This window comes from Cyprinus carpio, chromosome A13 (genome assembly GCF_018340385.1).
Source record: "Cyprinus carpio isolate SPL01 chromosome A13, ASM1834038v1, whole genome shotgun sequence".
In the NCBI taxonomy this organism is placed as follows: domain Eukaryota; kingdom Metazoa; phylum Chordata; class Actinopteri; order Cypriniformes; family Cyprinidae; genus Cyprinus; species Cyprinus carpio.
Window position 1 is genome coordinate 5,955,350 of NC_056584.1, and position 16,578 is coordinate 5,971,927.

At 37.9% G+C, this 16,578-nt stretch overlaps 1 protein-coding gene across 1 annotated transcript in view; it reads left to right on the forward strand.

Annotated features, from left to right (window-relative positions):
* Positions 1 to 541: 541 nt before the first annotated feature.
* Positions 542 to 16,578, forward strand: part of LOC109068635 (serine/threonine-protein phosphatase 2A 56 kDa regulatory subunit delta isoform) — a 43,413-nt gene continuing 27,376 nt past the window's right edge. Inside the window, exons 1-3 of the mRNA XM_042768471.1 lie at positions 542 to 797; positions 1,553 to 1,636; positions 4,779 to 4,950. Of these exons, the coding sequence (XP_042624405.1) occupies positions 771 to 797; positions 1,553 to 1,636; positions 4,779 to 4,950 (283 nt within the window). The 5' untranslated portion in view covers positions 542 to 770. The remainder of the gene's footprint in view (positions 798 to 1,552; positions 1,637 to 4,778; positions 4,951 to 16,578) is intronic.

Consider the following 16,578-nt stretch of genomic DNA (forward strand, 5'->3'; position numbering starts at 1 on the left):
TTTTGAATTTAAAATATAGATTTTATAATTGTATTATAAATATTTTGTCTAAATATGAAACAATGAATATGTGTTTTAGATGTGTACAAAAATAACAAAGATGTGTAAAAGTAATTCTAAAGTAAAGAATTATATATAAAGAAGACCCACATTTGGTGATTTTTATTTTTATTATTTTTAACCATGCATTTATAAGAAAATGGCAGTGGAACGTCCTCAATGCACCAAGTTTTTATGACTATCATAAAGGATAATACCCTTAATACACTGACTATAGTACAATCAATCTGATGACACAATTACTCTGAAGCTGGACCACAGATGACCTCAACAACTGCATCAATATTCACAAGTAAAATTATATAAGGGGTCCAGCTCTTTTGCTTTACACAACCAAAATTTCCTCTGGATGACCCTATTCTGACAAGTTAACTTTCAATGTCACCAACACAAGTCTCCCTCCCACAATCAGTTCCTCTCGTGACAATCTGCACCTCCACGAGAGAAGGATAAGCCGTCAACAACAGCTGTAGCCCCCTTCCTCGTCGCAGCCAGGACCCCGTTTGGAAAACTCAACACCGTCTGGTTCAAAAAGCGGCCAATAGAAAAATTCCGCTGTGCTGTTGCTAGGTGGTTTCGAGCCTCGCTGACCAATCGGATTGCTACTGGCGAAGGGAAGGCGCGGGGAGCTGGAGGTAACAGTGTGCGCGAGAGCCCGAGTGCGAGGGAAGCCTTATCGCGGAGGCACGGCTAAAGACAACATTTGCAAAATGCCGAATAAAACTAAAAAAGAGAAGGTAAAGTACAGATTACAATCATACCACGTGTCTAATTAATGTATCCGAGAATTCTGTTTGTATAATAATTACTCTGCAGCATTTGCTGGCGTTGTTTTTTGTAAGTGAAGGCCGCGCTAGCCGCTAGCCCGCTAAGGGCGCATCTGTGCCTGTATGTCTCAAAATACTGACAGTTACATTTTTCACAAGATTTTTTATTTATTATTACTATTTTTTAAGCTCAGCGTGACGTGTATTTAAAATATGAGTCTTTTATGTTTGAGAGAATGCTCTTCATTAGCTGTTTTACACATCAGTTTTCTATAGTGAGATTATGATTAATATGTGAATAGAGGCGTATTAGTGGACAGATTGCAGCATAAGCTGGACACAAACATGTTCTCCTGTCCCTGCGTGAGTCAATGATTCAGTGGATGGGCTGTGAACATCGTTATGTAAACGCTCGATATATAAGTGGACAAGTTTGTCACTGAATGTGATGCTGGACGGTGTGAGCTCAAGTCATTTATCACTCACAGAGAGCAGTCAGTGTTTTGTGTGTGTGTTTCCTAATTCAAAATCTAGTTGCAGTTGGGCTGCTGGTGGCCTCCACCTTTCATAGCAGTCCTGCAGCATGACCTGCCCATGATTTGACTTGTATGCAGACCACCCCCAAGAAAAAGGGCTGTGTTAAAAGTGCTCAAAATATTAGGAGCCTCCTTTGATTTATGACTCGAAGTTCATTTATAGTTTTTTTTTTTTTCTGGTCATTACAGGAACCAACCAAATCTGCAAAAAGCAGCACAAAAAACAGTAATGCCGGTGGCGGAAAGGATGCTGGAACTGAAAACTCAGAAGAGGTAAAGATGACCGTTTTAAAAACATATCTCGTACTCTGTTTGACCGCAGGGCTGCCTTGTGGACTTGGCACAAATACTTGCTTGCTAAGTGTTGTAGCTGGGCTTTTTCTTTCCTCAGGGCACAAGACGGCTAAAATTCAATTTCAGAGCCTTTTTGCGAGGCAGCGTTCATTATGCATAGTAATAAATGAAGTAATCACTGCACTTCCTGTTGATTTGCTTGTCTTTTTGCAGCTCAGATGATATTTATTCTGTATTTATTCTTTTTACAGTTGCACATTGGGCTTGTCAAACTCACAAGTCTGAAGTGTATCATGCTGAGGATGGTTAAAACTCTTGATATCTACTTTGCTTCCAGAAAACCTTCACTTCTATTTCTGCTTTATTAAATAGCCAAGATTGAAGTGGCTCTTAAAGCTGTCCTTTATTCTTCTACATAAAGCAACGCAAATCCTCTCTCAAAATGAGCCTAGACTGAAGGTTTGTCTGTGTGTTAATAAATCAGATAGCAGTAGCTTAAAATATATTTGTATGTCCTTCCTTCTCTGTCTTCAAGTCGTGCTTAATTTTGTGACAGGAGTACGGATCAGCTAAATTGCAAGTTACTGTTTTGCTTCGACAGCGTCGAGTTGCACAATCAATCACGGTTTCTCCAAATATGATATCTTTATCCTTTTTTTAATTTAATGTTTTGAGAGTTTTGTTTAATAGGTTGATTCATTCAATTATATAAATATGGTGTTTGTACTTATATTTCTCCATGATTTGTCCGCATGTTCATAAAAAGAAGACTACACAAAAAGTATTTAGCTGTTTAGTTAACGTGTAGATTTCAGGTAAATAGACTTGCATACTAGGTTTACTACTGTTTACTACTACCTTTTGCATTGCTCTAGTTTTTTAATGGTTGCTGTGGGAAACGCATCTAATCAGACTTGTTCTTTAGACCCTGCCAAAGAAGCATTCAGTGCGATAAAGGAAAAGTGTACTACATTTTTTTTTTTTTTTTTTCTTCTTGCGTCAGTAGTGATTTGCAAGATAATTACATTTGTATGCATTTACGTATTGACTTTTATACCACTAAGTGTGCAGTTTTACTGGCATAATAGCTTGTCTCCGTAAACCAAGTTGGGACTGAAATATGAATAGTCTTCATCAAAGTGATACTGATGGCTGGGATCAACGGCCAGAGAGTGTGACGTAGCAGCGGTAACGTTTATTGATTTGGTCTATTTTAAGTCAGGCTCAGCCATGCAACCCCTGTGACCGAGGCCAGCTTTGCAATGCTATGGGCAAGCCTCAACATGTGTTTCACAGCGCCAGTCTGTTCACACACACACACACACACACACACCATTTGTTTCGTGTACGGTGTCGCTTTTTTTCTTCATTAAAAATCTTCAGTACATAAAAGCTCTTACAAGTTGGAACTGCTTCAGCTATGGTGCTTGTCATGGATTGTGGTTTAGCATTGATTCTGTGTTCCTATAAACCAGCGATCAGCTTTGTCTTTAATCAATGTGCTTCTAAAGCCAGGTGCACACTCATATTTTTTTTTTTTTTTTGCCTCAATTTTGCTGCTTGAGATTAATTTCAGGGATTGTGAAACGTTTATTTTGTAGGGCAAAATTGGCAGTCTTGGATAGCTTAGTGTGACATTCTCACTGGGGGCCCGATTAATTGCCTTAATCTAGCTGCACACGAAGCTCAGAGTCAGAAATATTGCATTAGCTGAGATGTATATCACACAGTCATAAAAGATGGTGGTTGTTGCATAATCTGCCTTGGCTTTTACACACTTTTTTGTGATATAGTAATACTGTATTTTTCACCCGTGGTTGAAACGGTTTCTGTGATGCTTGTCTTAAATGGATGACACATATTTATTTGATGGTGTAGCTCAGGCTACTCATGAATGTTTGATGTGGGCTGAATCTAGATGTGGTAATAAGGAGGTATGTAGGTTAGGTTAGTTGTGGACTTCAACTCGCATGGGTTAGGGAGGCAGTTTGCTCTCAGGTTGTTGACTGATGTGATGTGTTGCTTTGTTTCAGCAGTTTTCAGTGGGTGCATTGGTTTTATGCAATGTTTTGCCATTGGATAAAACTTAAACTTTTGTTGAAAATGAGCCGTTTATGCTAGACTTATAAATTAAGTGTAAATGTTTATATAAAGCCAAATTAAGTTACTCTTAGCATCTATACAAGACATCAATAGAGGAGCACTGTAGATGTCAAAATATAATTTCTTTTACATGTTCTTATGTTTTCTAATTAGAATAATGCAAAGTTTTAATTATTACTGACCATCTTTCCACTGTCATTTGTTCTTTTACTTTTCACATTGACGTTAGTTGCATTTGTCATATTTTTTAGTTTTTTCCACTGGGTGTGAATAATACTTATGACATAAAGACTGTCCCACATAGATCTCACATGAAGCTGTTTTTCCTTAATTATTCCTGTAAATATATTTAACTGGTGCTTAATATTACATTACAGCCAGCTGCTTCCAAGTGAGGCGTAATGCAGTTAGCTGACTAAAATTTATATTGTTGTTTGGTAGATGCTTTCTAAGAGCCTTGTAAATAAGTTATGATGTATACAGATATGTAAGAATAAGTTTTAATATGTATATAGAGGTGCAAACAAAACTGTAATTGACTGATATTCAAGGTATAGGAGAAGACCTGTTGATCTAGGAAATGTATGATGCATAACCTTAACTGATGTACTTTATAGACAATGAAGTCCGCTGTTTTAAAGACCCAATAGATTAAATGTGTAGTTTTTACTGTATTGTCTTTAAGGCCATTTATATGGTAGTGTACTAAAGTTGACCATTTGCTTTTAGTAGATACACACATTTTTAATTTATAGTCTTTCTCTGCTGAGAAAACTGACCAGAAATATTGATGATGACTCTAGTACTGATGAGTGTATCCAAATATTTCTCCAATAAAACACTCTCCAGAATGAGAATGTCCCCTTTTTCCTTTTTGTTGCAGTATTTTGTCTCTTCTATTGTGTTTGGCATCAGGAAGACACTGGAGTCTGACCTTCTGTGACCAAAAGTGGTGCTATAGCGTTGAATGGCATAATGTGTCCATTTTGATTCTGAACATTGTTTTTTTTTTCCCCAGGCCCAGCAGTCAGCCAGCAAGCGTCCGAGCAACAGCACTCCACCTCCCACTCAGCTCAACAAAATTAAGTACTCAGGTGGGCCTCAGATTGTAAAGAAGGAGCGTCGACAGAGTTCGTCACGATTCAACCTCAGCAAGAACCGGGAACTGCAGAAGCTTCCAGCTCTCAAAGGTAGAAATGACTCCAAACAGAACATAGCCCTAACAGTCATCGCTCACAGTTTTTCTTACTTTGTTGATGGTTTCTTGGAAGTGATCAAATGATGTGTTGTTGTGTACATATCACAGTGAATGGTGCTAATTGTGTTGACTGTTGGAGGGCAGCCTCACATGACCCCTGAATTATTTTTTATCCTGTTACTGTAGCAGATGGAGCGGTGTTGTTTGAGTTTGAAGTTAGACATATCAAGTATTTTTTTATTTATTTATTTTGTTTCAGCAAATTGGGTAACAAATTTGGAATCAATACACTACGAATAGTACACTGTCTTTAAATATGTCTGCTTCGATATCTTTTTAATAATTATTGAATTAGAAATAGGTCTTCTAATTATATATACATTTGGAATAGATTTTGAGAGTTTTCATCGTTGAAGATCATTGTTTCTCATCATTGGATGTTCTTTTTTTTTTAATCTTTCTCTCTTTTGTTCCCGTGATCGTGGTGTTCTGACATAGTCTCAGTCAGGGAGAGTCCTTCCTGTCTGGCCACGCAGGGAGTTTGAGCACATGACGGTAATTGGATCAGCAGTGCAAGTGTCTGCACTAAGTAGGACAGTGAAACCTTGCCACAGCTCACAATTTAGAGAGGTACAGTCTAATCTCCAGTCTAATCAAGACTGTTACTTGCAGTTCATTTTTTAAGAATCTGATGTGGATTAATCCTAGAAAGCATATGGTTTGATTAATTTATTCAGCACAAAGTCCTCAACTGTTGTGCTGTTTTCATTATATCAGGTGTTGTTTACACGTGAAATTTAAATCCATCTCAGGTGGTCATCTGATCACGAGTGGTCAGCCGAGAATGAGCATTTAAAATGCATCTCAACTGTTTCCTTTGACCACTTGTGATCTATTTTTAGTTGCAAATGTTGTGGTCACATGAAGGTGTTGTATTTTTTTAGACCTTTAAAGCTTTTTCCCCCCCACGGACCAAGTGTAGAACGGGCTATCTGTTATGCACATCAGTGGTTATGGACACTCGATCAGCACATTCAGATAGATCGTCTCTAGGGGTAAAACGGATCGTGGTTGATCCGTATGGACCAGGCCCCACAGTTCGGCATGCATGTAATTTGTGGATTAGTTGCAAAATTTAACCATCATAGAGTGAAAGTTTATCATTTGTATTTGTTTTGTCTTGCCAGTTTACACATTCTAATGATTTAAACCATTCCACGCCAAGAAGAGGTGAAAGAGAACTCCATTCAGTACTCGTGTGCTGTTTTCTGCGCACAAAGCAGTGCGTTTCTTTTGCATCTCCTTGCGCTTGAACAGGCACAAAAGCACTATTCGGAAGCTAATTGTTTCTCATGTGGACGTCCAGTACAAATAAATTAGCATGGCACCTCAGTGATAAAACTCATGCATTTGGATGGTGATTTATTCATGGTGGAGGAGTGATTTTTTTTGTGGGAACGCCGGCGCTTTACGTGGTCAGTTGCATGATTGTCTGCTGTTAATAAAATGGCACATGCTTGGAATAATGAGAATAAATTAATATTTAATGTTCCTGTGGCTCAGTGGTAGAGCATTGTGTTAGCAGCGCAAAAGGTTGTGGGTTCAATTCCCAGGGAACACGTTAAGTAAAAAATGTCAGCCTGAATGCACTGTAAGTCGCTTTGGATAAAAGCGTCTGCTAAATGCATAAATGTAATGTAATAATCATGTCATTTGATTATTTAAATCTCCTGTTTAAAAATAAAAAGACAGCCACGCTATATAGGCTAAATTAATGGTTTGTCTTGCAATTCTCTAAAATTATGTAATTTTTAAAATGGGGAATTTAGCGGAAATAATAATGCAGCCTTTTATTTATATGAAGTAAGCATGAAGCTGCTTTTTTGTTCACTTGCTTTTAATCATGTTTGAACTTTCTTAGTTAGGCTAGGAGTTTTTGCTATGGTAATGAAGAAGTACTTAAAGTGTGCTTTAACTAATAAATGGAAAACAGAGATACATTGATGTAAAGTTTTGTGAGCTGAACCACAGTATTTGTGATCTGTTGGACAACTAATCTTCTCATAATGTGACCTCGCAACCTGTACCTGAACCTCGCTCTTGCCATGTACACTGAGGAAGGTAGTTAACTGTCAGTCCCCGTGGTTTCATAACTGGAAGAATCATGCTTTCTTTTCAAGAAGAGTTGCTCTTTTATAAAGAGCAGTTCAGTTTACTGTTTCTATTATTACTATAATGTGAAACACCAGTTTGGTTTGAAATGTTTTCCCTTGTGGTAGAAGTAATTACTACAGTGAATGTCACAATGTGTTTTCGTTAGGGCTGAACGATTTTGGAAAATAATGTAATTGCGGTTTTTTTTTTTTTTTTTTTTTATATAACCAATATTGTGATTGCGATTTAATATGCAAATTTTTTTAAAGCTCTATATGTTCTGTATTATTCAACAAAGACTAGTTAAAATCATTGTATAGTATGACCAACACAATATTAGATATTTTATAAAGATTTGTTATTTTATGTGGGTAAGGTTTATTTTATGTTGAAATCAGGCGATGCATGAATTGATATGCATGACATTTTTATTAAACAACTACAATCACAATAGTATATTTGACTGATTTGCTGAACTTCCAACCTTGTAAAGCATGTAATAATTATGACAACATAAAGCACTGACAAATAAGCCTGGTGTAAACATTAATTTACAAATCACACAAACTAAAGTAGATTGCAGAAATATAAAAACAAATCTGTTGCTTTACCACACTACTTTAGGTCATTCAGAGTCACTGCCAAATAATTTCACTGAACTTTATGAAAAATTAATGCTTTTTTCATTTAAAAAACCTGCAGGGAGAAAAACACCTGCATCACTTGAAACATTGAAAAATAGCATAGAGAGGAAAAACTGTTATTATTATTCTCTGTTATTTATTTATTGTAGGTTTCATGCTGTCCGCTAAGGCATAGGACACACACACAGGCTTTCCTCCTCACCAACGACATTAAACACTGTGTCTACACTGGACGCGAGTGGCAAAATACAGTAAAACCCATTATAATCAGTGATGCTGTCTACACTAGTATAAGGCATTGTAATCAGTGATGCCCAACTTCTAACACGATTTGACTGTTTACTCTTTTGTTTATTTTCTTCTTCTGCTGATGGCCCACACGCCCCCTGCAATACTCGTGCGCCCCACACTTTGAGAACCACTGCTTTAGAAAGACTTTTAATAAATAAATAAATAAATAAATAAGAATATATATATATATTACCTTATTATATATTATTTTAAGATCGAAGTCTTCAGTAATTTCAGTGTGCCCTTTTGAAATACGTTCATATTTTATACGCTTTCAATCATTTCCGTATGTAGCGTGCCAGGGTTGCCAAAACTCACCCAATTGCTACTCAAAACTAGCCCAATCGCGTTTCGAGGGGGGTCTTTATGGAGGGGTTCCCCAAACCGCAGACTTGGCAACACTGTAACATGCCAACTTGATGCTTCCTCTGAAGACTGCTTAGATGCAGGGACGGACTGGGAGTAAAAAACGGCCCAAATAGGCCAACCACAACTACAAACAGCCATTACTATCTCACAATATTACAGCAATCCTGTTGCATTTATGGCAGATAGCATGACAACACCCATGATGACCCTACTGACAAAAACAATTAAAACAGAATTTTGAATGATTTCCACTACAAATACCATTACAAACCATTAACTTTGAACATTTAAAACCATTAAATAATGGTTTCCTGTAGTGTGTTTTGGGACATATTACATAAGGATTTAGTAACTAACAAAAGCCATGAATAGAAGGCGACCAATTACCAGTAGAGACCAACAGGCGCCATTACAGTTAACATTAAAACCAATACAATTTTCCTTATAACCAGTAAAACCATTGCAAATTATGTGATGCTTTATATTTTCTTTTTTTCAACAGAGGATTGAAATAAATGTATTATTGTATGAACTAAAATAATTGAAATCTACATAAAAAGAGCAGAATGCAAAATGTATATGACAATGATAAACATAAACCTAGAATATAGAAACCTGAAACAACAGAATTCTTTAATTTGAGTATTCACATGTCTTTGTGTGTGTGTGTGTGTGTGTGTGTGTTAATCAGACTAATCACCTTATAGGCTACTTTATATACTCTATTTTCTAACTGAATATCTCTCAAATGTAACCCGTTGTAGAATCGCTGCTGTCTCTTTATGAATGAATGGAATATTCATGCCAGACAATGCAGAGTAATAAATAGCAGTGGATTGTAACCCGTGGGGTTTTAACTATACAGGGTTTTTCCTGGGTCAAAATTGGTCTTCGGTGGTGGCTGACCGACATGGTTATCCACACAGAGCAAAGAGTACCCTAGTACCCATGATCCGCAAGCCCAATATTAACAATAAATGTTAAATTTAAAATAAATACAATAAGAAACAGAAATACAATAAGAAACAATTTGTGATTTTTTTATTTTTTTTTTCTTATCCTATTTATTCATGAAAAAACGATCACTGTCAGGCTAGATAGTTAAAGAAAGCGATTAAAACTTATTTTACATGTAAACATCATTTGGACCAAAGTATATTTGAAATTGTCAAAGGTATCACAATTTATCTATTTACAAATTATGCAATTATCAGACACAGATATTACCTGTCACTCTCACTGTCATCCTTTCTTGCCCTCTTTGCAAAACAAGCTGTGATTTTTCCACGACTGGCTTTCATGGTTTTGAAAGATAAAATCCTTTTTTGATAGACCTGATTATTGTTTTAGTATAATCATATCAATTAAAAAGTAGCATTAAAAATGTAGCGTTAAAAGGTGTAATAGTGTAATTTTTACCATATAAAATTTAATAAAATTAGCAGCCAGCTAGCAACAGCTTGCTTTGTGCTTTGATCTAGTTTTATCTCACTCCAGTCTAACTTTAAATGATTTTATAGGCAATTTACTACACATTGGCAGAGGCCTATACATACTGTGGATTAAGGCTAAATTTTACTAAACACTCTTGCTAAATGGGGTAAGCACACTTACTTCCTCATTTCAAATGTGTATTTTCTTCTAAGAAGTAATGATTTGTTATACACTGATTCAGACACTGACGGGCAGACCAATTGCTTTAATCATTCATTATAATGAATCGGCTCAAAGGAGTCATTAGGTAGCGAATCGGACTTTAGCGGACGTGTTGTGTGGGAATCCTGGCTGTTAGGACATCGCGAAAGATTCGTCAACACACACACACAAAAAAACCACTTCATAACTGGATATAATTTTTTATTTTTTTTTTGCATTTATTTAAAGTTATGTCAGCTGCGTGTGCGGAATGCTTGTCACAAGTTGTAAGAGAAGATAAGCCAATTTTTTTTCACTGCAATTCACACCCAGCGGTAAATTCAGCAAAAATATTCTCCGAATGCACCACGTGAAACATGGATTCGGTCTTCCGACCTTTAGGATCAGTTGATTTTGATGCGAGGGAGAGAGCAAAGACAGAACTGAAGACGAAGGGCCCTATCATACACACGGCGCAATGCAACGCAAGTCGCAGCACAAGTGTTTGCTAGTTTCAGTCCGGCGCCGTTCGCATTTTCCCGTCCAGTGCCACATCGTTTAATTAGCAAATGCATTTGCGCCCATTTGTGCGCCCCATGGGTGTGCTGGTCTAAAAAAGAGGTGTGTTCAGGCGCATTGCTATTTTAAGGAGCTGAAAATAGACTGCGCCATAGACCAACTCAAACCTGGTCTGGCGCGATGTTTTTTCTGTTATTTAAAGAGCGTGTTAGTGCACGCTGCTTATTAAACACATGGACGCACAGCAGCACAAAACATGCCAAATATTAAAAATTAAAGGATTGCAATGCATAATAACTTTTTGTAGGCTATTAAATATAAAAATGCCTACATGTCAAGTCATCGCATGTATCAGAATTAGGCTATCTATTTGCTCGCACACGAGCAGCCGTTTCATCCCGGAGATGCGTTCTGTCTTTGCGCTTGCCAAATTCCGCCGTTTAAATAGCAAATCCGTCATGGCACGAGCGCAACTGGCTCTGCGTTGGAAGATGAGACTCTGATTAGTTTATTGCACATTACGCCCAAAAAACACCCATTACTCATTAAGAGAATAGGGACAACCCGTTTAGACCATGCGCCCCGGCGCGCCAACCGTTTTTCCGCCGTTAAAGTAGCAAAAGTGGATTTGGACACGCCCTGAGTGCACCTGCGCCGTGCGCTTTACACTTTGCGTTTAGATCGTTAGAATAGGGGCAGGTGAGTGCCTGCGCGGGGTTGGGGCGCTGTGCTCGTTCTCTCGAACCCCCTTTCACACTGCACGTCGGACCCGGCAAATTGCCGGAACATTGCCGGGTCGACTTCTGTGTGAAAGCAAACACGTCACGGGATTGATTCCGGGATTGAACCCAGGTCGGGGACCTAGTAACATTCCCGGGTTCATTCCCGGAACGAGCGCTGTGTGAACAAAAGCCAGAACTAATGCCGTGTTGTAGTGATGACGCGCGTTATCGCGCGACTCTTTTATCGTGTTTTGAAGGCAGATCAACGTTCGCAACGAAAAAATATGTGCAAACTGTAACGAAGCAGAGATCAGTTAGTTAGTTCCTTACTTTCCGCGCTGAAGCTGAGATTGTTCGCCAGCTTCATTGAAAGGTAACGTGCCTAGCGTTTTCGACTCGTACAATACACGTCACACCCTGATATCACGTGTCTTTACGGGACCTTTACGGGTTGTGTGTGAACGCACGCACATATTCCGGGTAATCACTGGCAGTGTGAAAATGCAAAAATCTAGCGACCTGGGTACAAATGCCGGGACACATTACCCGTGTATTTGCCGGAATCGCAATGTGAAAGGGGCTTCAGTCTATTTGCCGGAATCGCAATGTGAAAGGGGCTTCAGTCATTGCATTTTATAAGTCTTTGGCGGGACAAAAAATCATTTTGGCGGCCGCCATAAAATTTTCAATGTAGGAAAAACCCTGTAATAGTGCTATAGGCTACATGCTGGGCATAGTGAAAGAGGCGGGCAAAGGTGTAACTTCGCTTTTCTTTTTTACTTTTTAGCTTCTCCCAACCACCTTTATCTTCTCGTCTTTTGTTTGCCATCACGAGCCCACATTCCTTCGCATCAGTTTTGGTCTCTTGTCAGTGTTGCCAGGTTTTCACAAAAATAACCCGCCCAATCAGTACTCAAAACTAGCCCAGTCTCTTTCAAGGGGGGTCCCCTGTTAAAAATAGCTTCTGGGGATAAAATACACGTGTTTTGACGGTATTTTGGTAAAATTCATCAAAGTACTGTGAGAGTTAGTTTAAGTTCTGATGTTTTGCATCTACATGCTACAACAATGGTCTGGATTAACCACACTGTATCTTAAAATATTCTGGGAGCCTTGACCATTACACATATTCACATTTCTATGCAGGGTGCCAAACAGATTCATGCATCAGAACAATGTCTCCGGTGTTTGTTTCTGGCCCAGGCAACACTGTTTCTAGTGGTCTGGCACTGTCTCTGGGTGTCCACATGGCAAACAAACAGAGGAAGCATGGAGATCTCCCTTTTCCTGTCTTTGTGTGAGAACTAAGCCAAACTAACTCAGTGTTTGTCTAGGAATTCCATTGAAGCAAGTTATTTTACTTCAGTATCTGCCATGATGCCAGTTTGGATGGCAAATGTATGTGACTTTTTTTTGGTTTTGTTTTTTGTCTACAGCAAAAAAAATTATACTATTGAACACTAGCCTTTATTTAAAAACAAGCATATCCATATCAATATTAACAAATTAGGTCATTATTATTATTACAGCAAAAAAAATTATACTATTGCAAGCATATCCATATCAATATTAACAAATTAGGTCATTATTATTATTTTATTTTGTTTTACATTTTTCAGTATCGAGTTCGAGTAAACCTGAAGTACTGGTACTTTTAATGTTACTAGTGTGTTTTAAATGGGCAAGCAGGGAAAAGTAATATTCATTATGAATGAAGACTTAATGATTAGAAATACATCAGTGCACTAAAAGTTGATACAGGTAGAGATAGAATGCAGATGACAGCATGCATAATTTATTTATGCATGTATTTTGGGTGTGTGTGCAAGTAGATCAATTCTCTGTGAGCTTTGTTCTCTGTTTTTCAACATAAGTGGATTACATAAGTTTCGAGATAACATATTTCAAGAGGCTTTCGAAGGAGTGCTTGCTTACTTTTTTTTTTTTTTTATATATCACAGTTTTATCATATCACAGTTTTGTGAAGAACATTGTGTATCGTGTGGTGGTTGCCTGCCGCAGCATGATCTCAGTATAGCATACAGACATTCATGCGGTAGAAAGCCTGCTCATCGTGTGAGGCATACAAGACTGTCACCTAACCATCACTCTGACTGCTGAAGATTTTTTTAATTTTTGATGTGTGATATTTTTAAGGATAACTTAGATTCATTTTTGTTTTGATTGTTTTTTTTTTAGGAAAATATGTTATATATAGTATTTATCAAATGTTTATTGCAGTTTTGGTTTACAATGGTCAAACTGCATTTCAATTCCTTTTTCAGTCTCATAATTATATATACGGGTCATTCTCAAAAAATTAGCATATTGTGAAGAAGTTCATTATTTTCTATAATGTAATGCTAAAAATTAAACTTTCATATATTTTAGATTCATTGCACACCAACTGAAATATTTCAGGTCTTTTATTGTTTTAATACTGATGATTTTGGCATACAGCTCATGAAAACCCAAAATTCCTATCTCAAAAAATTAGCATATCATGAAAAGGTTCTCTAAACGAGCTATTAACCTAATCATCTGAATCAACTAATTAACTCTAAACACCTGCAAAAGATTCCTGAGGCTTTTAAAAACTCCCAGCCTGGTTCATTACTCAAAACCGCAATCATGGGTAAGACTGCCGACCTGACTGCTGTCCACAAGGCCATCATTGACACCCTCAAGCGAGAGGGTAAGACACAGAAAGAAATTTCTGAACGAATAGGCTGTTCCCAGAGTGCTGTATCAAGGCACCTCAGTGGGAAGTCTGTGGGAAGGAAAAAGTGTGGCAAAAAACGCTGCACAACGAGAAGAGGTGACCGGACCCTGAGGAAGATTGTGGAGAAGGACCGATTCCAGGCTTGGGGGACCTGCGGAAGCAGTGGACTGAGTCTGGAGTAGAAACATCCAGAGCCACCGTGCACAGGCGTGTGCTTTTGAACCAGAAACAGCGGCAGAAGCACCTGACCTGGGCTACAGAGAAGCAGCACTGGACTGTTGCTCAGTGGTCCAAAGTAGTTTTTTCGGATGAAAGCAAATTTTGCATGTCATTCGGAAATCAAGGTGCCAGAGTCTGGAGGAAGACTGGGGAGAAGGAAATGCCAAAATGCCTGAAGTCCAGTGTCAAGTACCCACAGTCAGTGATGGTCTGGGGTGCCATGTCAGCTGCTGGTGTTGGTCCACTGTGTTTTATCAAGGGCAGGGTCAATGCAGCTAGCTATCAGGAGATTTTGGAGCACTTCATGCTTCCATCTGCTGAAAAGCTTTATGGAGATAAAGATTTCGTTTTTCAGCATGACCTGGCACCTGCTCACTGTGCCAAAACCACTGGTAAATGGTTTACTGACCATGGTATTACTGTGCTCAATTGGCCTGCCCAACTCTCCTGACCTGAACCCCATAGAGAATCTGTGGGATATTGTGAAGAGAAAGTTGAGAGACGCAAGACCCAACACTCTGGATGAGCTTAAGGCCGCTATCGAAGCATCCTGGGCCTCCATAACACCTCAGCAGTGCCACAGGCTGATTGCCTCCATGCCACGCCGCACTGAAGCAGTCATTTCTGCAAAAGGATTCCCGACCAAGTATTGAGTGCATAACTGAACATAATTATTTGAAGGTTGACTTTTTTTGTATTAAAAACACTTTTCTTTTATTGGTCGGATGAAATATGCTAATTTTTTGAGATAGGAATTTTGGGTTTTCATGAGCTGTATGCCAAAATCATCAGTATTAAAACAATAAAAGACCTGAAATATTTCAGTTGGTGTGCAATGAATCTAAAATATATGAAAGTTTAATTTTTATCATTACATTATGGAAAATAATGAACTTTTTCACAATATGCTAATTTTTTGAGAAGGACCTGTATATATAATGTGTGTGTGTGTGTGTATATTATTATTATTATTATTATTATTATTATTATTATTATTATTATTATTATTATAAGACTAAAATGCATGTTTGGGCTGTTTTACCTGAAAGAAACTTGCACTGATGTATCTTAAAATATGTCAGGTCCATTGTTTTTTCTCAGGTTGCACAAGATTAATGTTATTGTCGTAATTGAACAATGCCATAATCCTGGCTTAACCTAAGCCCTGTCTGGGAAACCAGGCCAAGGTGTAATTTGTGCATATTTGAGATCTAATATTTTGTAACTGTTTTACATTTAGTATAATGTGGTTTAACATGGTATTTGTTAAAGTGATTTAATAGTTAGTATTGTTTGATTGTTTGTTTTTTGTTTGTTTGTGTTTTTTTATTTTTTTTTTTGGAAGTAGGCTTATAATTCACTGTTACCCTATTACCCTAAAGCATTGTTATGGATTGTGGAATAGAAGTGATGGTTTAAAGGTAAAACACCTTTTTTGTGTTTTGTGGACTAGAAGTGATGGTTTAAAGGTGTTATGGATTGTGGAATAGAAGTGATGGTTTAAAGGTAAAACACCTAGATGATGGATTTGTTTTAAAATCATGTTGTTTCAAACGCGCAAAAGCTTTATTCGTCTTCGGAACACAATTTAAGATATTTTGGATGAAAACCGGGAGGCCTGTGACTGTCCCATAGACTGCCAAATAAATAACAGTGTCAAGGTCCAGGAAAGTATGAAAAGCATCGTCAGAATAGTTCATCTGCCATCAGTGATTGAAGCGTAACATTATGAAGCGACAACAGTACTTTTTGTACACGGCTGTGTCAGCAGCGATGCACTGTTTTCTTTCAAACCAAAGCGTAAAGACATACAAAAAAAGTATCCTTGTGGCGCGGCTGACACAGAAGAGCGTATGCCGCCTGCATACAGCTCAGATTTGTCAAAATGGTGCTACGCTGATTTGGAGAGACACAGAGGAGAGGAATTGTTGAATGAAGTAGTTATTTTTGTTTTCTTCATGTACAAAAAACATTCTCGTCGCTTCATAACGTTACAGTTGAATCACTGATGGCAGATGGAGTATTCTGACGATGCTTTTCATACTTTCCTGGACCTTGAAACTGTTGTTTATTTGGCAGTCTATGGGACAGTCACAAGCCTCCCGGTTTTCATCCAAAATATCTTAAATTGTGTTCCAAAGACGAACGAAGCTTTTATGGGTTTGGAACGACATGGGGGTTTCTCATTCTAAGACATGGCTGCTTGGATTATGTTTTTAACGGCTGTTTGGAACTGCAGACGATCCATTGGTAAGCAAGTGATGAAATGCTAAATTTCTCCAAATCTGCTCTGATGAACAAACAAGCTCATCCACATTTTGGAAGGCCTGAGGGTCAGCAGATGT